The 17,796-nt window shown below is 49.3% G+C and overlaps 2 protein-coding genes and 1 non-coding gene across 3 annotated transcripts in view; 1 reads left to right on the top strand and 2 right to left on the bottom strand.

Moving 5' to 3' along the window:
• Positions 1–608: 608 nt before the first annotated feature.
• On the bottom strand, positions 609–680 carry TRNAS-UGA. Its single transcript has one exon. It is a non-coding gene; the product is annotated as a tRNA-Ser (tRNA).
• A 2,392-nt stretch (positions 681–3,072) lies between these two features.
• Positions 3,073–12,569, bottom strand: GTF2A2 (general transcription factor IIA 2). The gene is made up of 5 exons (XM_015429166.1): positions 12,361–12,569; positions 10,885–11,028; positions 8,488–8,592; positions 4,523–4,649; positions 3,073–3,151 (listed from the first exon to the last, which is right to left on the bottom strand). Exons 2-5 carry the CDS (start codon positions 10,954–10,956, stop codon positions 3,126–3,128), a joined length of 330 nt encoding a protein of 109 aa, XP_015284652.1. The 5' UTR covers positions 10,957–11,028; positions 12,361–12,569; the 3' UTR covers positions 3,073–3,125.
• A 431-nt stretch (positions 12,570–13,000) lies between these two features.
• Positions 13,001–17,796, top strand: part of TM2D3 (TM2 domain containing 3) — a 12,319-nt gene continuing 7,523 nt past the window's right edge. The window contains exons 1-3 of the mRNA XM_015429163.1: positions 13,001–13,096; positions 16,121–16,228; positions 16,751–16,908. Of these exons, the coding sequence (XP_015284649.1) occupies positions 13,009–13,096; positions 16,121–16,228; positions 16,751–16,908 (354 nt within the window). The 5' untranslated portion in view covers positions 13,001–13,008. The remainder of the gene's footprint in view (positions 13,097–16,120; positions 16,229–16,750; positions 16,909–17,796) is intronic.

Below are 17,796 nucleotides of genomic sequence, written 5' to 3'. Positions count from 1 at the left end.
TGTTGGACAGTTCCCTCAAGGAAATACAATGGGATGCCTCACCTCGCCTGCGAATTCAAATACTCCCAAAGCAACTGTGCGCTGCAGAGAAAGGAGGTAGCAATGTCTAAGCTCCCTTTTAGGGAACGCACATGAATCTGCCTTATACTGAATCAGACCTTTTTCATAGCCATAGGGCTGGAAGGTACCTCTACGGTCATCTAGTCCAACCCCCTGCACAATGCAGGGAATTCACAAATACCTCTCCCCCCTCACCCCGTGACCCCTGCCATGCCCAGAAAAGGGCAAAAAAAAAACCCCACCAAAAAACCCCTCCAGGATCCCTGGCCAAACTGGCCTGGAGAACAACTGCTTCCTGACCCCAAAGTGGCGCTCATCAAATCCGTCAAAGACAGTAATGTCTACTCAGACTGGCGGCGGCTCTCCAGGGTCTCAGGTGGAGGTCTTTCCCATCACCTGGTCCTTTTAACTGGAGATGCCGGGGACTGAACCTGGGACCTTCTGCGTGCCAAGCAGAGGCTCTGCCACTGAGCCACAGCCCCTCTTTACAGCTCTCCGGGGTCTCAGGCGGAGGTCTTTCCCATCAACCCCTGCATGGTCCTTTTAACTGGAGGTGCCGGGGACTGAACCTGGGACCTTCTGCATTCAAGGCAGAGGCTCTTCCACTGAGCCACAGCCCCTCTTTACAGCTCTCCACTGGGTCTCAGGCAGAGGTCTTTCCCATCACCTCCTGTCTGGACCTTTTAACTGGGATGAACCTGGGACCTTCGGCCTGCCAAGCAGACTGAGCCACAGCCCCTCCCCAAGCGTATCTGTCATCATATCGTCTGAGAAATATGGGTGCTGGCCTTTCCGTTCTTGATTACCTTTTCATCCTGGTCCGGCACAGGCCTTTGGAACAAAACATTCTTGGTAAAACACAGGAACTGGGTAAGAGAAATGCTGCAGCCACAGTGAACCTTCCCTACAATCTGAATTTCAAGAATCAGAACTCTGAAATTCAGAGGATACCTGGACAGACGACGCAGTGAGAAGCATCCTAATGGCGAGAGAGGTCTGACCCTTGAATCAGTTACCCAGGGAGGGGGGTGGGCTCTTAAGAACACAAGAGAAGCCAAGGTTGGATCAGGCCCATGGCCCATCCAGTCCAACACTCTGTCAACACAGTGGCCAAAAATACCAGGTGCCATCAGGAGGTCCAGCACTGGGGCCAGGACACCAGAAGCCCTCCTGCTGTTGCTCCCCCCCCCCAAGCACCAATAATACAGAGCATCCCTTGCCCCAGACTGAGAGTCCCTATCTAGACCTTGTGGCTGATAGCCACTGATGGACCTCTGCTCCATATGCTTATCCAATTCCCTCTTGAAGCTGTTCATGCTTGTAGCCGCCGCCACCTCCTGTGGCAGTGAATTCCACATGTTGATCACTCTTTGGGTGACGAAGTACCTCCCTTTATCCGTTCTAACCTGACTGCTCAGCAATTTCATGGAGTGCCCACGAGTCCTTGTGTTGTGAGACTTCTTTCTCTACCTGCTCTATCCCACGCAGAATCTTATAAACCTCGATCATGTCACCCCTCAGCCGTCGTTTCTCCAAGCTAAAGAGCCCCCAAGTACTTTAACCTTTCTTCATATGGAAACTGTTCCAGTCCTTTTATCATTCTAGTTGCCCTTTTCTGCACTTTTTCCAAGTGCTATAATATCCTTTCTGAGGTGTGGTGACTAGAACTGTACACTCTTCCTCACTGAAGGTCTGAAGACAGAGGCAGAAGGGGGGAGGCTATTTGCAGGGGGTGCTCTGGTTTTGGATTTCCTGCATTCGGCAGGGGGTTCTGCTAGACAGTCTCTAAGGCACCCTCCCACCTTTATACTTAGAACTGCACACAGAGGGCTAAACACAGATTGCTCCGCCGTCAAAGCAGCTTACAATCCAAAACCAATTACCACTCTCACCTGACGGTTTTAAATAAAAGGTTTATTGGAGAAGTTACCTTGATGAACCAAAAAAAAGCAAGTTCCATCCTTATTATTATTTAAAAAAGCAAAGATTTGTTGTCTTTGTGCCCTTAGGAGGTGAACTCAAAAGAAGATGCTCTGGAGGAGATCTTGCCGCCACGGTTCTGCGAGGCGCTCTGGCATGGGTTTATTCGTGTCTGCCATCATTAAAAGTGTCACCGACACAGTCCCCGGCCACGCGCCTTTCTGGGGGGCGCGGCCCAACAAGACGAACGCTGGCACGGACGCCCGCTTTCCTCTTCACTCGGCTGTGTTGGAACCGGTATCTGGAAGCGAGAAGAGCAGAAGTTTAGGGCAGGCAGTCGAAGAGGAGAATGACGAAAAGAAAACAACCCACCCCCAGTTTAAAACACATCAGAGCTACAGTCCAGCTTGCACTGTTGGGAGGCCTTACTCCCAGTACCCTCGCAAAATGAAGAGAGGCAGGTGGCGATTTGGGATGGGGCCTTCTCAGTGGTGGCACCAATGTTACGGTACAGTTATTACTTTTTTATTTTAAGGATTGCCTGGAACATTCTTCCTTGTCACCCTGCCGCCAGGAGAAGACGCTTTTGTTCTGGTTGGCATTGGGTTGCTGCGCGTTGACTGTCCGTCTGATTGAAATTCCTGGCCAGGTTCTTGGATCTGAACACACAATCGTCCACTGAGTCTGGACTTGTAGCACACCTTCCAGAATGCCTCAGCGCCTGACTCACCACTGTTACTTGCCGTGAGTCAAATTCATGTCACAAAGGGAAACTGATGGTGTATGTGTTTTTAAGGTGCCCTTCAGTCTTTTAATGCAAGCAGATTTTCCCACAACCAACATCTATGAGCATAAGAGAAGCCCTGATGGATCAGGCCAATGGCCCATCCAGTCCGACACTCTGTGTCACACTGTGGCCCAAACCCAGGTGCCATCAGGGGGTCCACCAGCAGGGCCAGAACTCCAGAAAACCTCCCACTGTTGCCCCTCCAAGCACCAAGAAGACAGAGCAAAAGAACATAAGAGAAGCCTCATTGGATCAGGCCCCACGCTCTGTGTCATGCAGTGGCCAAATCCCAGGTGCCCATCAGGAGGGGGGCGCGGCCCAACAAGACGAACGCTGGCACGGACGCCCGCTTTCCTCTTCACTCGGCTGTGTTGGAACCGGTATCTGGAAGCGAGAAGAGCAGAAGTTTAGGGCAGGCAGTCGAAGAGGAGAATGACGAAAAGAAAACAACCCACCCCCAGTTTAAAACACATCAGAGCTACAGTCCAGCTTGCACTGTTGGGAGGCCTTACTCCCAGTACCCTCGCAAAATGAATTTATTTTTATTTTTCGCATTTATACCCCGCCCTCCCCGATAGGCTCAGGGCGGCTAACAGAGGCAAGGCAAAACCTTGCCATAATAAAAAACATAATATACATAATGATTTAAAAACATATAATAAATCTTAAAAACATCCTGAAATTGAAGAGAGGCAGGTGGCGATTTGGGATGGGACCTTCTCAGTGGTGGCACCGATGTTACGGTACAGTTATTACTTTTTTTTTAAAGGATTGCCTGGAACGTTCTTCCTTGTCACCCTGCCGCCAGGCGAAGTTCTGGTTGGCATTGGGTTGCTGCGCTTTGACTGTCCGTCTGGTTGAAGTTCCCGGCCAGGTTCTTGGATCTGAACACACAATCGTCCACTGAGTCTGGACTTGTAGCACACCTTCCAGAATGCCTCAGCGCCTGACTCACCACTGGTACTTGCCGCGAGTCAAATTCATGTCACAAAGGGAAACTGATGGTGTATGTGTTTTTAAGGTGCCCTTCAGTCTTTTAATGCAAGCAGATTTTCCCACAACCAACATCTATGAGCATAAGAGAAGCCCTGATGGATCAGGCCAATGGCCCATCCAGTCCGACACTCTGTGTCACACTGTGGCCCAAACCCAGGTGCCCAAACCCAGGTGCCATCAGGATGTCCACCAGTGGGGCCAGAACTCCAGAAAACCTCCCACTGTTGCCCCTCCAAGCACCAAGAAGACAGAGCATAAGAACATAAGAGAAGTCACGTTGGATCAGGCCCCACGCTCTGTGTCATGCAGTGGCCAAAACCTAGGTGCCCATCAGGAGGTCCAGCAGCATGGCCAGAACTCCAGAAGCCCTCCCACTGTTGCCCCCCCCAAGTACCAACAATACAGAAGATCTCCACCCCAGACATAAGAACATAAGAGAAGCCATGTTGGTTCCGGCCAATGGCCCATCCAGTCCGACACTCTGTGTCACACAATGGCCAAAACCCAGGGGCCCATCAGGAGGTCCACCAGCGGGGCCAGAACTCCAGAAGCCCTCCCACTGTTGCCCCTCCAAGCACCAAAAAGAAAGACCGTCACTGCCCCAGATGTGGACTGGATGGACCACTGGCCTGATCCTACATAGCATCTCTTATGTTCTTATCTGACGAGCAGGCTCTCATCTGTGACAGCATACACCACAGTAAACCTGAACATCTTTTTCAGGTGCTACAAAGCCCGTATTCTTGGCTCGGGACTTACTTTTTCCATCGCAGGCTACGATCTTCACTTTATCCACTTTCACCAGCTCTGTGACTTCTCTGAATTCGACATCGTTCAGTACAAACGTCCAGACGTTGTCACAAAATCTGTATGTGTTCAGTGAGCCCTTTTTTTGGGGGGGGGGGGAGAAGAAAAAGATATGAGTATTTACTATTTCGATTTGTCTGCATTCTTTATGGTCCATTTTTCTCCCTGAGACTCCAGGAGGAGTACATGCGTGACACAACCAAACTTGACAGAAACGTCCCTCTCGGATGGCCTTGCTAGATTTCTATACTCGAGGCCTACCAAATAATAACCCGCAATTCTGAAAAGAATGTATTTTGGTGCCCATGTGTTCAGTGAGCCCTTTTTTTGGGGGGGGGGGGAGAAGAAAAAGATATGAGTGAGTATTTACTATTTAAATTTGTCTGCATTCTTTATGGTCCATTTTTCCCACCGAGACTCCAGGAGAAGTACATGCGTGACACAACCAAACTTGACGGAAACGTCCCTCTCAGACGTCCTTGCCAGTGTTCCCCCTAAGCGGAGTTAGTGTGAGCTAGCTCACAATTTTTGTGGCTCTAGCTCACACATTTTTGTCTTAGCTCAGGAAGGAGGGCTCCAGAGCCAACTAATTTATGCAGCAGCCAAATCGCTCGCTCACACCTTTAATTCCAGCAGCTCACAAAGTAGAACTTTTGCTCACAGGACTCCACAGCTTAGAGGGAACATTGGTCCTTGCTAGATTTCTACACTCGAGGCCTACCAAATAATAACCCGTAATTCTGAAAAGAATGTATTTTGGTGCCCTCCTGTGGTGATTCAGGGAATCAGACAGTAAACGGGGGAAAAACAAGAATGGAGGAAATGCAGCCACTCCAGTAGAGGGAGATGCGTTCCGCTTCAGCCCCTCATTTACGTTTCAGCTCAGCTAAACTGTTCCACCTGCTTCGTGCTATTATCTCTTCCTGCCTGCCGAAATAGAAAACCAAAAGATGCAAGCTAGCCTGGCTACACATTCTCCTCCCTCACTGCTTCCCGACCCCATCTTAAAAAGGACAACTTTTAAGTTCCCAACAAGGAAGATCACAATTGCGGGAGTGAAGAATGTAGGGAACAGCCAAAGCATCGTAATAACACTGGATTTAAGGGGAGAAAGACAATGCTGGTCCTGAGACTTTGCCTCAAGACAGTTAAAGAGTGGCATTAGAAAAGAGCAAGGGTCCAGTAGCACCTTAAAAGACTAACAAAAGACGCGGCGTATATATGGCAAAATATGTAACAAAACTATCTGTTGGTTTTTAAGGTGCAACTAGACTCTTGATCTTTTTCTACTGCTGCAGACAGACTAATGCGGCCACCCATCTTGGTCTATCTTAAGGAGTGGTACATTCGGTTTAATTCCATCAGCACCACCAAGAAAGAGCAATATAAGGTAACAGAAGCTTTGCATTAGGTTAACAACGTTGCTTAGATAGTTTCAAACACTTGGGTGTTAATAGCACAAGGAAGATCACAATTGCGGGAGTGAAGAATGTAGGGAACAGCCAAAGCATCGTAATAACACTGGATTTAAGGGGAGAAAGACAATGCTGGTCCTGAGACTTTGCCTCAAGACAGTTAAAGAGTGGCATTAGAAAAGAGCAAGGGTCCAGTAGCACCTTCAAGACTAACAAAAGACGCGGCGAATATATGGCAAAATATGTAACGAAACTATCTGTTGGTTTTTAAGGTGCAACTGGACTCTTGATCTTTTCTACTGCTGCAGACAGACTAATGCGGCCGCCCATCTTGGTCTATCTTAAAGAGTGGTACATTTAATTCCACCAGCACCACCAAGAAAGAGCAATATACTGTAACAGAAGCTTTGCATTAGGTTAAAAAACATTGCTTAGGTAGTTTCAAACACTTGGGTGTTAATAGCATATTATTATTATTATTATTATTTACACTAAAGCACTAATAATGAATATAAACAATGTGTAGACTCTTCTTAAGAGCCCTGCTGGATCAGACCAGGGGTCCACCTAGTCCAGCATCCTGTCTCACCCAGTATCCAGCCAGTTCCTCTGGAGGGCCAGCAACAGGGCAGAGAGGCCGAGGCCTTCATAAGAACATCAGAAGAGCCCTGCTGGATCAGACCAGTGAGGGTCCATCTAGTCCAGCATCCTGTCTCACACAGTGGCCAACCAGTTCCTCTGGAGGGCCAACAACAGGGCAGAGAGACTGAGGCCTTCATAAGAACATCAGAAGAGCCCTGCTGGATCAGACCAGTGAGGGTCCATCTAGTCCAGCATCCTGTCTCACACAGTGGCCAACCAGTTCCTCTGGAGGGCCAACAACAGGGCATGGAGGCTGAGGCTCTGGGATGGTTTAGTAGCCATTAATGGACTTATCTCTCCCTCTACCTACAGCTCTGCTGATGCTTCTACTGGTGATGGCGGAAGGCGCCACTGAGTCACAGCCAGCATCTGGCGATCCCGTAGGATTTTCAAGGCAAGAGAGGAGCAGAGGTGATTTGCCACGGCCTGCCTCTGCACAGCAACCCTTGACTACCTTGGTGGTCTCCCATCCAAATACTAACCAGGGCTGATCCTGCTTAGTTTCTGAGATTTGCTGAGATTGGGCCAGCCTGGGCTACCCAGGTCAGGGCATGCTTCTCCTGCTAATTAATTAATTTATTTATTTATTCAAATGTATAGCGCTCCCTCCCCGCAAGCGGGCTCAGGGTGGCTCACAAATAGGGCAACACATGCCAGTCGTCAAAACAGTAAAAACAAGATAAAACTGACATTTACAACAACATAAAGTACTCTAAAAAGGTAAAGGTTTCCCTTGCTTGGGCCAGCCTGGGCTACCCAGGTCAGGGCATGCTTCTCCTGCTAATTAATTAATTTATTTATTTATTCAAATGTATAGCCCTCCCTCCCCGCAAGCGGGCTCAGGGCGGCTCACAAATAGGGCAACACATGCCAATCGTCAAAACAGTAAAAACAAGATAAAACCGACATTTACAACAACATAAAGTGCTCTAGATGTTACAAAAAGATCTTCAATCACAAGAGGGTATCCCGGAGATGGTAGTCCCAGTTCCGTGGCCCCCTGGGAATGTTAGTATCAATTCAGTGGTATGGGTTCCACGTGGTATTATAAAGTAACTTGTCACAGGGCCATCAGACGCCCCAATGTTACCGAACCCAGTTGTTGTTGGTGCGGCAACAATGGTGCGATGATGATGATGCAGTAGTGGTGGTACGGTAGTGGCGGCTCCTACTCAAAAGCCTGGCGGAAGAGCTCCGTCTTACAGGCCCTGCAGAACTGCACAAGGTCCTGCAGGGCCCGGATCTCCTCCGGGAGCTCATTCCACCAGGTAGGAGCCGCCACCGAAAAAGCCCTGGCCCTGGTTACAGCAAACCTGGCATCACCAGGAGATGTTGTGTCCCCGACCAAGGGTGGCCAAACTTGCTCAGCGTAAGACCCACACAGAATAAACGACAGATGTTTGAGAGCCGCAAAACATGAACAAATATTACGCAGACGTTTTTATCAATATATGCAAATTCACTTTTTATTAACATTAGATGTGACTGCCAAAAATAAAAACCAAAGGGGTCAAAACAGATATTGATAATTATATTCATTTGACCAATATTTGTTCGCTACTGATATTTATTTGTCTAAGAGGGAGTGAAAATGAGAGAGGTGGAAAGAAAGAAGGAAAGAGGTGGAAAGAAAGAGAGGAAAGAAAGAGAGAGAGAAACAAACAAAGCCAACAGATGGGAGGGAGGGGGAAGGAAGGGTGTGAGGGAGGGAGAAAAAGTATGCCTCCCTTTTGCTTCCCCAGCCGCCCTGCCGGGAGCCGCACAATATGTGTGAAACAGCTGCATGTGGCTCCCCAGCCACAGTTTGGCCACCCCCGGTCTATTCCATGACAAGAAGCAAGATGCATCCCGCTTTCTTACCCTGAAATTGACTCTGTTTCTGACCCGCTGCGCCAATGCGGAATTGATGGCTTTGTCAAACTGAAGTAGCACTTGAAGGGCGAGCTGAGGGGTGATTTGCTGAGACTGAAAAGGGAAGAGAGGAGGTTTTATTTAGTCATTTATTATATTGGACTTACAGCCCGCCCTCCCCTACAACAGCAGAGCTCAGGGCGGGTAACGACACGGTTAAAACCATACCATAAGTTAATTCTTAAAAACAATTAATTATTAAGCACAATTATCACAGCAATAACTTTAAAAGTCAAGTCAGAGGGTTCACAGCATGGGACGTGTGTTTTGAATTGCTACGAACATACAGACAGCCCCTTCTTTGATAAAGCTTGTGGGAAACAAGAACTCGTGGGCACTCCATGAAACTGCTGAGCAGTCAGATTAGAACAGATAAAAGGAAGTCCTTCTTCACCCAAAGAGCGACGAACAAATGGAGTTCACTACCACAAGAGGTGGCGGCGGCTACAAGCACGGACGGCTTCAAGAGGGAATTGGATGAACATATGGAGCAGAGGTCCATTGGTGGCTATCAGTGTTCCCTCTAAGCTAAGTTAGTGTGAGCTAGCTCACCGTTTTTTAGCCTCCGGCTCATGCATTGTTGTCTTCGCTCAGGAAGGATGGCTCCAGAGCAAAGTAATTTATGCAGTAACCAAATTGCTTGCTTGCCACTTTAATGCCAGTGGCTCACAAAGTAGAATTTTTGCTCACAAGACTCCACAGCATAGAGGGAACATTGGTGGCTATTAGCCATGAGGTATAGATAGGAACTCTCAGGCTGGGGCAAATGATGCTCTGTATTCTTGGTGCTTGGGGGGGGGGCAACAGTGGGAGGGCTCCTAGTGTCCTGGCCCCACTGCTGGACCTCCTGATGGCCCCTGATATTTTTGGCCACTGTGTGACAGAGTGTTGGACTGGGTGGGCCACTGGCCTGATCCAACATTGGCTTCTCTTATGTTCTTATGAAACGGGACTGTCACTTAGCTAGCTTGCCTGTAACACCAGAGGAGGTGGGGACCAAATTTCCCTTTCAATGGGAGACCACTGGATTACTTTGTAAACCAAGCCTGTCGTTGTTGGTAACTGGCATATGGTTTTGAGCTGTGGTTGTAAATTTTGATCTATTGTCATATTTGATCAGTCTGTATTTATATGAAAACCATCAGACTTTGTTTCGGGTTTCTATGAATTCCTATGAATTTATTGCAATTTAATTTCGGTATTTCCTTTACACAGTTTTGTTTTGTTTGTATCTCTCTTTGACTGTCTTATCTCACCTTTGGATTGTTTAGTCACCCGTCGGCCTGGCAGAAGACTTCTGTTTTGCAGGCTCAGATTCCACAGGTCCTGATCTCATCTGGCGTTCCACCAGGCCAGGACCAGAGCCAAAAAAGGATCTGGCTTGGACGGAGGCTAAGCAAATGTTTTTCGGGCCAGGGATCACCAGGAAATCATTATCCACAGAGCACAGCAAACTCTGGGAGGAGATGGTCCGGGAGATATGTGGGTCCCTGACTGTGCAGGGCTTTAAAGGTTACAACCAAGACCTTGAACTTTTAGCTTCAAGGGTCAATCATATTTTAAAACAAGACACACTCTCTTCTCTAAAGAAGGGGAAAGAAGATGATGGGATTGGATTTATACCCCAACCTTCACTACCCGAAGGAGTCTTAGAGCAGCTTACAATCCCTTCCCCTTCCCCTCCACACAGCAGACACCGTGTGAGGTAGATGAGGCTGAGGGAGCTCTTTCAAGGACTGCTCCTGAGAGAACAGCTCTGAAGGAACTTGTCACTGACCCAAGGTCACAGCAGCAGCTGCACGGGGAGGAGTGGGGGAATCAAACCCGGTTCTCCCAGATTAGAGTCTGCGCACTTAACGACGACAAAACTACACTCCTTTGTGATCCATGGCCTACTAGAATTACAATGCAACATCATACCGCCACTAGCACTTTATCATGTATATGATTTTTACGATGTCTACAATTTGTGTTTTAATGTATATTTAATAATGCACGCCACCCCGAGCCTGCCTAGGGTAGGATATAAACTGAACTCTCCTCATATAAACATTATAAAGGATATAAACTGAAACTCTCTCAGCCCCACCTACCTCACAGGGCGTCTGTTGTGGGGAGGGGAAGGGAAAGGAGTTTGTAAGCCGCTCTGAGACTCCTTTGGGTAGTGAAGTGAATTAATTAAATAAAAATATATATTAAGTGTCTTGGTCTTCGGCCACACTCCTGTATGCTTAGGGATCTTTTCTCATCCCTGGGTATGCCACTGCAAATGCGTGTTTCAGGTTTCCACCAAAATAATGCCACTGTTACCTGACCACCACGCAGATGTCATGCACCACATCCTACCTGTATGAGCTCATCCAGGCTCTCTTGAAGACTGTTCCCCAGCGTGGTGTTTCTGTACAGCTGGTAGGCCATGGCTTATGAGAACGAAACAGGACCGTTACTGTTCATCCACAAAGGAGCTCGCGTTACACTTCCACTAAAAGCCTAAAAACCAAACAAGCGGTTAACACAGTTTGTATACTAATGCGCTGTTATTTAAGAATATTTACCAATCACAATCTCATACACAAAGCCACCGTATAGAAGAAGAGATTGCATTTATACCCCGCCCTTCACTACCCAAAGGAGTCTCAGAGTGGCTTACAAACTCCTTTCCCTTCCCCTCCCCACAACAGACACCCTGGGAGGTAGGTGGGGCTGAGGGAGCTCTTGACCGAAACTTCTCTTTTTTTTCAAGAACAGCTCTGACAGAACTATGGCTTGCCCAAGGTCATCCAGCAGGTGCAAGTGGAGGAGTGGGGAATCAAACCCAATGTCTTCTTCTACATAGACTGGCCACTGGTCTGATCCAGCACAGCTTTCTACATATTCTTGTATGAAAATAAAATCAGACTGGGAATTTTTTTTGGAGAGGGGGAAGGAAATCTCCCAGAACAATTTTACCTTTACAAGATCTATTGGAAGAAGAAGAGTTTGGATTTATACCCCGCCTTTCACTACCCAAAGGTATCAGAGCTACGGCTTGCCCAAGGTTATCCAGCCAGGTGCAAGTGGAGGAGTGGGGAATCAAACCCGGTTCTCTCAGATTAGAGTCCACGCACTTAACCACGACACCAAACTGGCTCCCTCAAGGAACCAGCTGCGCTGTACAACCGGAACCGGAAGGAACCGGCTGCGCTGTACAAAAGCTCACAATGGAATAAAAGTTATCCTGCATTTAAAGGTTAGGAGAGTTGGGAAGAGGAGCCCGAGGACGGCGGGGTTTAGGGGGAGGAGGGACTTCAGTGGGGTGTAACACCAAACAGTCCACCTCCCAAAGGGGCCATTTTCTCCAGGTGAACCGATCCGTTGCCTGGAGATCGGTTGTAATCCCAGGAGAACTCCAGCCAACACCTGGAGGCAGCAAACACTAAATAGAAACACTGCAAAAATCTATTTTTATAAGTGAATGTGTTCTATTTGTTCCGTCTTACAAAGTGCATTGTGTGCTGTTTATAATAGCCTAAGACAGGTATCTACATTCCTTACACGCAGTATCAACAATAACAATCAATTCAGTATAATAACTACCAGCACACATTGCACCAATTTATAAAAACAGATTTTTGCAGTGTATATACTTATTGCTTGACTCCTCTAACACTGCAGCTCGGGTTGCTACAACACCTGGAGGCTGGGAACCCTGCGCAGCCCCCGCTACAGAACAACACCAGCCTACCTCGCAGGGCTGTTGGTAAGGGTGCTAAAGGGATCACCCGACGCAGCGGACCTTCCCCGCTCCCGAAGCTGACGGAAAAGGGAAGAACAATAACCCACCAGACGCTCCTCCTTCCGCCTACCCCGGTCCTCTCGACGAGCGACCCAATCCGGAAACGGAAGTCCCCCTCACGGGCGGGAGAGGAAGCGGAAAAGGCTTCGGAAGGAGCGGGGCCATAGAGACGAACGAGGAGGACGACGACTTCGCTCGGCCGCTCTCCGGTGGAGTCTGTGGGCTAGGGAAGTACCCGGATGAGGAAAAACATGGAGACGTTGGTTGGAAGCTGGGATGGGAAGTGCCCGGATGAGGGCAAGATGGCGGCGCTGGTTGGATGGACGGATGAGAAGTACCCGGATGAGGACAAAAGGGAGGGACCGGTGGGGTTGGAAGAAGGGATGGGAAATGCCCGGATGAGGGCAAGACGGAAGCTAGGGGAAAGGAAGTAACCAAGGTGGCGGCGCTCATTGGCCGGGCGGAGGGAACCGAAGTACCCGGATGAGAACAAGATGTTTAGTTGGAGGAAGGGATGGGATGAGCGCAAGATAGCGGCGCTGATTGGCTGGGGGAGAGGAGGGAAGTACCCGGATGAGGGCAAGATGGCCGCGCTGGTGTCGGACCGGCAAGACAGGACGCAGCGGGCGCATGCTCGGCGGCCCTCGGATCAGCTGGAGGGAGGGAGCGGAGGGAGGTACCCGGATGCGGGCAAGATGGCGGCGCTGGAGGCAGCGGGGCTGGTCCAGGGGTCGTGCCGCGTCCTGCTCTTCCTCTCTCAGCTCTACGTGCTCTCTGGAAGGGGTCGGTCCATGTTGTGAACCGTGTCTGGGGCTGGCGGGGGAAAGGCGGGCTCACACCTCTTGCCAAGGCATCCAGGCTACCGACACTGAGGTCTCGTTGATGGCCAATGCGGGCTTTTCCGGGACGGGCTGGTTTGCGATGGGCCACTGTGGCTGAGGATTTATAACTCGTTTGCTGGGTCCGTTTGGGCCTCGCCTTTGTCCCCAGGGGGGACCCAGAGCGCCCCACAGCCTCCTCTCCTCCGGTTTTATCCTCACAACAACCCTGTGAGGTTACAGGTTTGCCAAACTCCAGCTGGCCCCTGGAGATAATCCAGCTTTTGCGAGTAATCTCTAGATGACTAAGGTCATCTAGAGATTAAGGCTGCTGTGGAGGGTGGACTCTGGCAGTGCTCCCTCTCAGCTGTGGAGTCCTGTGTGCAGACATTCAACTTTGTGAGCTTCTGGCATTAAAGCTGTGAGCGGGCAGTTTGGCTACATCTTAAATCAGTTTGCTCTGGAGCAATGTTCCCTCTAAGCTGTGAAGTCTTGTGAGCAAAAATTCTACTTTGTGAGCTACTGGCATTAAAGTTGTGTGAGCGAGTGATCTGGCTGCTGCATAAATTGGTTCGCTCTGGAGCCATCCTTCCTGAGCTAAGGCAAAAATGTGTGCGCTGGAGGCTAAAAAAACTGTGAGCTAGCTCACACTAACTCAGCTTAGAGGGAACACTGCTCTGGAGCCATCTCCCTTCCAGAGCGGAGACAGAAACGTGCGAGCCGGAGGCTAAAACACTGTGAGCTAGCTCACAATAACTCAGCTTAGAGGGAACACTGGACCCTGGTATTATACCCTGCCCTCCCCAGGCTCCACCCCACAAATCTCCAGGTATTTCCCAACCCAGAGCTGGCAACCCCCGTGAGGTAGGTTAGGCTGAGCATATATGGCTGGCCAAGGTCATCCAGTGAATTTCCATGGCACAAATGGGGATTTGAACCTGTGTCTTCTGGATACTAGTCCAGCCCTCCTGACTGCTGCACCACACTGGGTCTCTTTGTAGTGGCTAGAGTGCTGGACTTAGATCTGGGAGGCCCTGGTTCGAATCCCCGCTCTGCCGTGGAAACTTGCTGGGTGACCTTGGGGTGTGACCCACACTCGGTCCCACCTACCTTGCAGGGTTGTTGTGAGGATGAAATGGAGAGGAGGGGGGATGGCGTCGGCTGCTTGGTGTCCCCACTGGGAGGGAAGACAGCTGGAAAGTATATATATGAAGTAAACCATTATAATACTCTGACACTTGTCAGGGATGCTCTAGGCTGATCCTGCATCGAGCAGGGGGTTGGACTAGATAGCCTCTATGGCCCCTTCCAACTCTGTGGTTCTAGTTGCTGTAGATATGCCAAGAGTGTACTTGTTTTACTGTGTGTTACCACTGCTGTCAATATTTTTAAATGGATTAAAAATTTGTCTTGTGAGTTCTGTTGTTGTAGGTAGGTCAAGAGTCATTGTTAGTGTGTTATTGAAAATCATTGCTGATTTATTATTGTCCATTCATGCTAATGTTACTGCACAAAAGAAGCTCAGTCTTCAGAAATTTAGTGGAGAATCATTTCCACTTTTGGTTGTCTGAGCGAGGTAGCTGTGATGCTTCGCGGTCTAACCCGAGGGGAAGAGCTCCCAAATTGCATAACTAACATCCCAGGTTCAGTTCAGTTTGTCCTCCAGTCCCGTTTTCTTCTGTCATCCAGAGATTCGAACCCCAAACTTAACTCCCTGCTCCTTGGGCTGTGCCGCCACTTCCAAATAACAGTTGAAATTCTTGGAGGCTATACTTTGCCGTGTTGGCCCAAAGCAACAGCTGATGCTGGGGGGAGGGGGCCGTGGTTCAGTTGGCAGAGCCTCTGCTTGGCATGCAGAAGGTTCCAGGTTCGATCCCCAGCATCTCCAGCAGGTGATGTGAGAGACCTCTAGCTGAGACCTTGGAAGGCTGCTGCCAGTCTAAGTAGACCAAGGTTCTGATTCAGTATAAGGCAGCTTCATGTGTGATTCACCAAAAGGGAATGACATGATAGGGAGTCGCACCATGGAGCAGGTAAAAACTTTCCCCAATATTGGGTGCTTTGGGGAAGGGCCGTGGCTCAGTGGTGGAGTATCTGCTTGGCACGCAGAAGGTCCCAGGTTCAATCCCCGGCATCTCCAGTTGAAAGGACCAGGCAAGAGGTGATGGGAAAGACCTCCGCCTGAGACCCTGGAGAGCTGTAAAGAGGAGCTTTGGCACAGTGGAAGAGCCTCTGCTTGGCATGCAGAAGGTCCCAGGTTCAATCCCCGGCATCTCCAGTTGAAAGGACCAGGCAGTGGGTGATGGGAAAGACCTCTGCCTAAGACCCTGGAGAGCAGCTGCCAGTCAGAGTAGGCGATACTGACTGTGATGCACGAAGCATATGATTCAATATGAGCAGCATGTGCTCACGTATTATAGGGGAAGGGCCGTGGTCAGTGGAAGAGCATCTGCTTGGCACGCAGAAGGTCCCAGGTTCAATCCTTGGTGTCACCAGTAAGGATCAGGTGATGGGGAAGACTTCTCTGCCTGAGACCCTGGAGAGCGGCTGCCAGTCTGAGTAGACAGTAGTGACTGAGACGGACCAAGGTTCTGATTCTGTAGAAGGCAGCGTCATGTGTTCATTTGGAAAGCGGCCGTGGCTCAGTGGTAGAGCCTCTGCTTGGCATGCAGAAGGTCCCAGACTCAATCCCCGGCATCTCCAGTTAAAGGATCAGGTAGTAGGTGATGTGAAAGACCTCTGCCTGAGACCCCGGAGAGCCGCTGTCAGTCTGAGTAGACAAGATTGACCCTGATGGACCGATGGTCTGATTCAGGATAAGGCATTACAAAAAAAGGTCTTTTAATACCTTCTATTCTGGCCGATCCACGTAATGCAAAACAACATTCAACTCCAGAGTTCTCTTCATCAGCATGGGGTGCTTAACAACAACAACAAGAAGAATCCCTTGAATTAAACTTGGTATTTTGTACGTTTTACCCCTCTCCAGCTTCCTTGAGTTCCCATTCGCAAGCTCAGCTCTCTCATCCTCAAGCCCCGCGGCCAGAGGTCGGAGTAGTACCCAGAAGCACTCACGTTCCTGCTTCGAAAGTACCAGGTAAATTTCTTTTCTCCACACTTTAGTTTTCTGCTTTAGAATCAAACGGTCTCCTCTTGAACCTCGTCGGGTGCTGAGCTTGATCAAAACGAAGCTTTAAAAACTAGAGGCTTTCATTTGTGGGCCTTATCAGGCATAGAATTGGGCTGCAGAAGTGCTAGCATATCATAAAGTAAATAGCAGGCTGGGGGGGGAAACTCCATGGTCTCAGTGTCGCCTTGTGGGTTATGACAAGGTTTTGAGCGTTTCAGACAGCGTTTGTCACCCTCCACATGCAGCTGCTGGTGTGACTTTGGGTCAGTCACAAGTTCTCTCAGCTGTTCTCGAAAGAGCAGTTCTCGAAGGAGCTCTCTGAGCCCCACTTACCTTACAGGGTGTCAGTTGTCAGGAGGGGAAGGGAAAGGAGTTTGTAAGCCGTTTTGAGACTCCTTTGGGCAGTGAAGGGCGGGGGATAAATCCAATCTTTTCCTTCTTCTCTGCCGAGCACCGAAGTCTTTGTTTTATGTGGTGTTAATGCTTCAGAGCCCACGGGGACCCCTCCTTACGTGAACCTGTGCCCCAGTAACGGGCCATGCGGCCGCTTGCCTCCAGATTGCGTGAGCTGTAAAGCGAACAACAGCTGCATCTATGGAAAGCCAGTCCTTTTGGAATGTCAGGCCAAACCACGGGTTCACTGCATTGTAAGTATTAAGCGGTTAATCAGTCTGTAATCATTCCGGGTGGTTCTGTAGCACTGTTAACAGGTGCTGAGAATTTCATGTAGATCAACAGTAGTCACTGCAGTGTTGGTCTTCTTTCCCTGTTTGCGTGTGTGTTTGTTTATTTATTTATTTTGGCTTGTATTCTGCCCTCCCCTCAGAGCAAATGACGGCGGCAGGGATTAAAATATTTCACAATAAGAGTTAAGACATTTCACAATAAGTCTTTCATAGTACATAGTTGCAACAGATTAAAACAGAGCTATAAACACAGATGGCACAGCAGTTTGGTGTAGTAGTCTCAGAAACTGGAGCCACTAGGCCTTAGACCAGACGATGGGCCTTCACCCAAAGGGCTGTTTGAAGGTGGAAGGTTTCAGCAGGGACTGGAGTGTTCCCTCTAAGCTGAGTTAGAGTGAGCCAGCTCACAGTTTTTTAGCCTCCGGCTCACAGATGTTTGTCTCCGCTCAGGAAAGAGGGCTCTAGAGCAAATTAATTGATGCAGCAGCCAAGTCGCTCGCTCAGAACTTTAATGCCAGTAGCCCACAAAGTAGAATTTTTGCTCACAAGACTCCACAGCTTAGAGGGAGCATTGGCAGGGAGGGCCAGCAGATGGAATATCTGGACACCCGCCACCTTGCGGAACAGTTCCATTTTACAGACCCTGCGGAACTCTAATAGGTCCCGCAGGGCTCCAATCTCTAGGCTGTATTTTAAATTACCCCTCTCCTTCCCTGCACTTGGGCGTCTTCTGTGCGGTTGGCTCCACCTCCCGTGGTAGCCATTTTGTGGTTGGCTCCACCTCTCGCAGCAGCTGTTTTGTGGTTGCACCTTCCCCACGTGTCAGAATTCCAAAGGGGCCCACAGGTT

The sequence above is a fragment of the Gekko japonicus genome, unplaced genomic scaffold (assembly GCF_001447785.1).
Source record: "Gekko japonicus isolate JY-2015 unplaced genomic scaffold, Gekko_japonicus_V1.1 scaffold2703, whole genome shotgun sequence".
NCBI classification, from domain to species: Eukaryota; Metazoa; Chordata; class Lepidosauria; order Squamata; family Gekkonidae; genus Gekko; species Gekko japonicus.
This window is presented reverse-complemented; position numbering and strand designations above follow the sequence as displayed.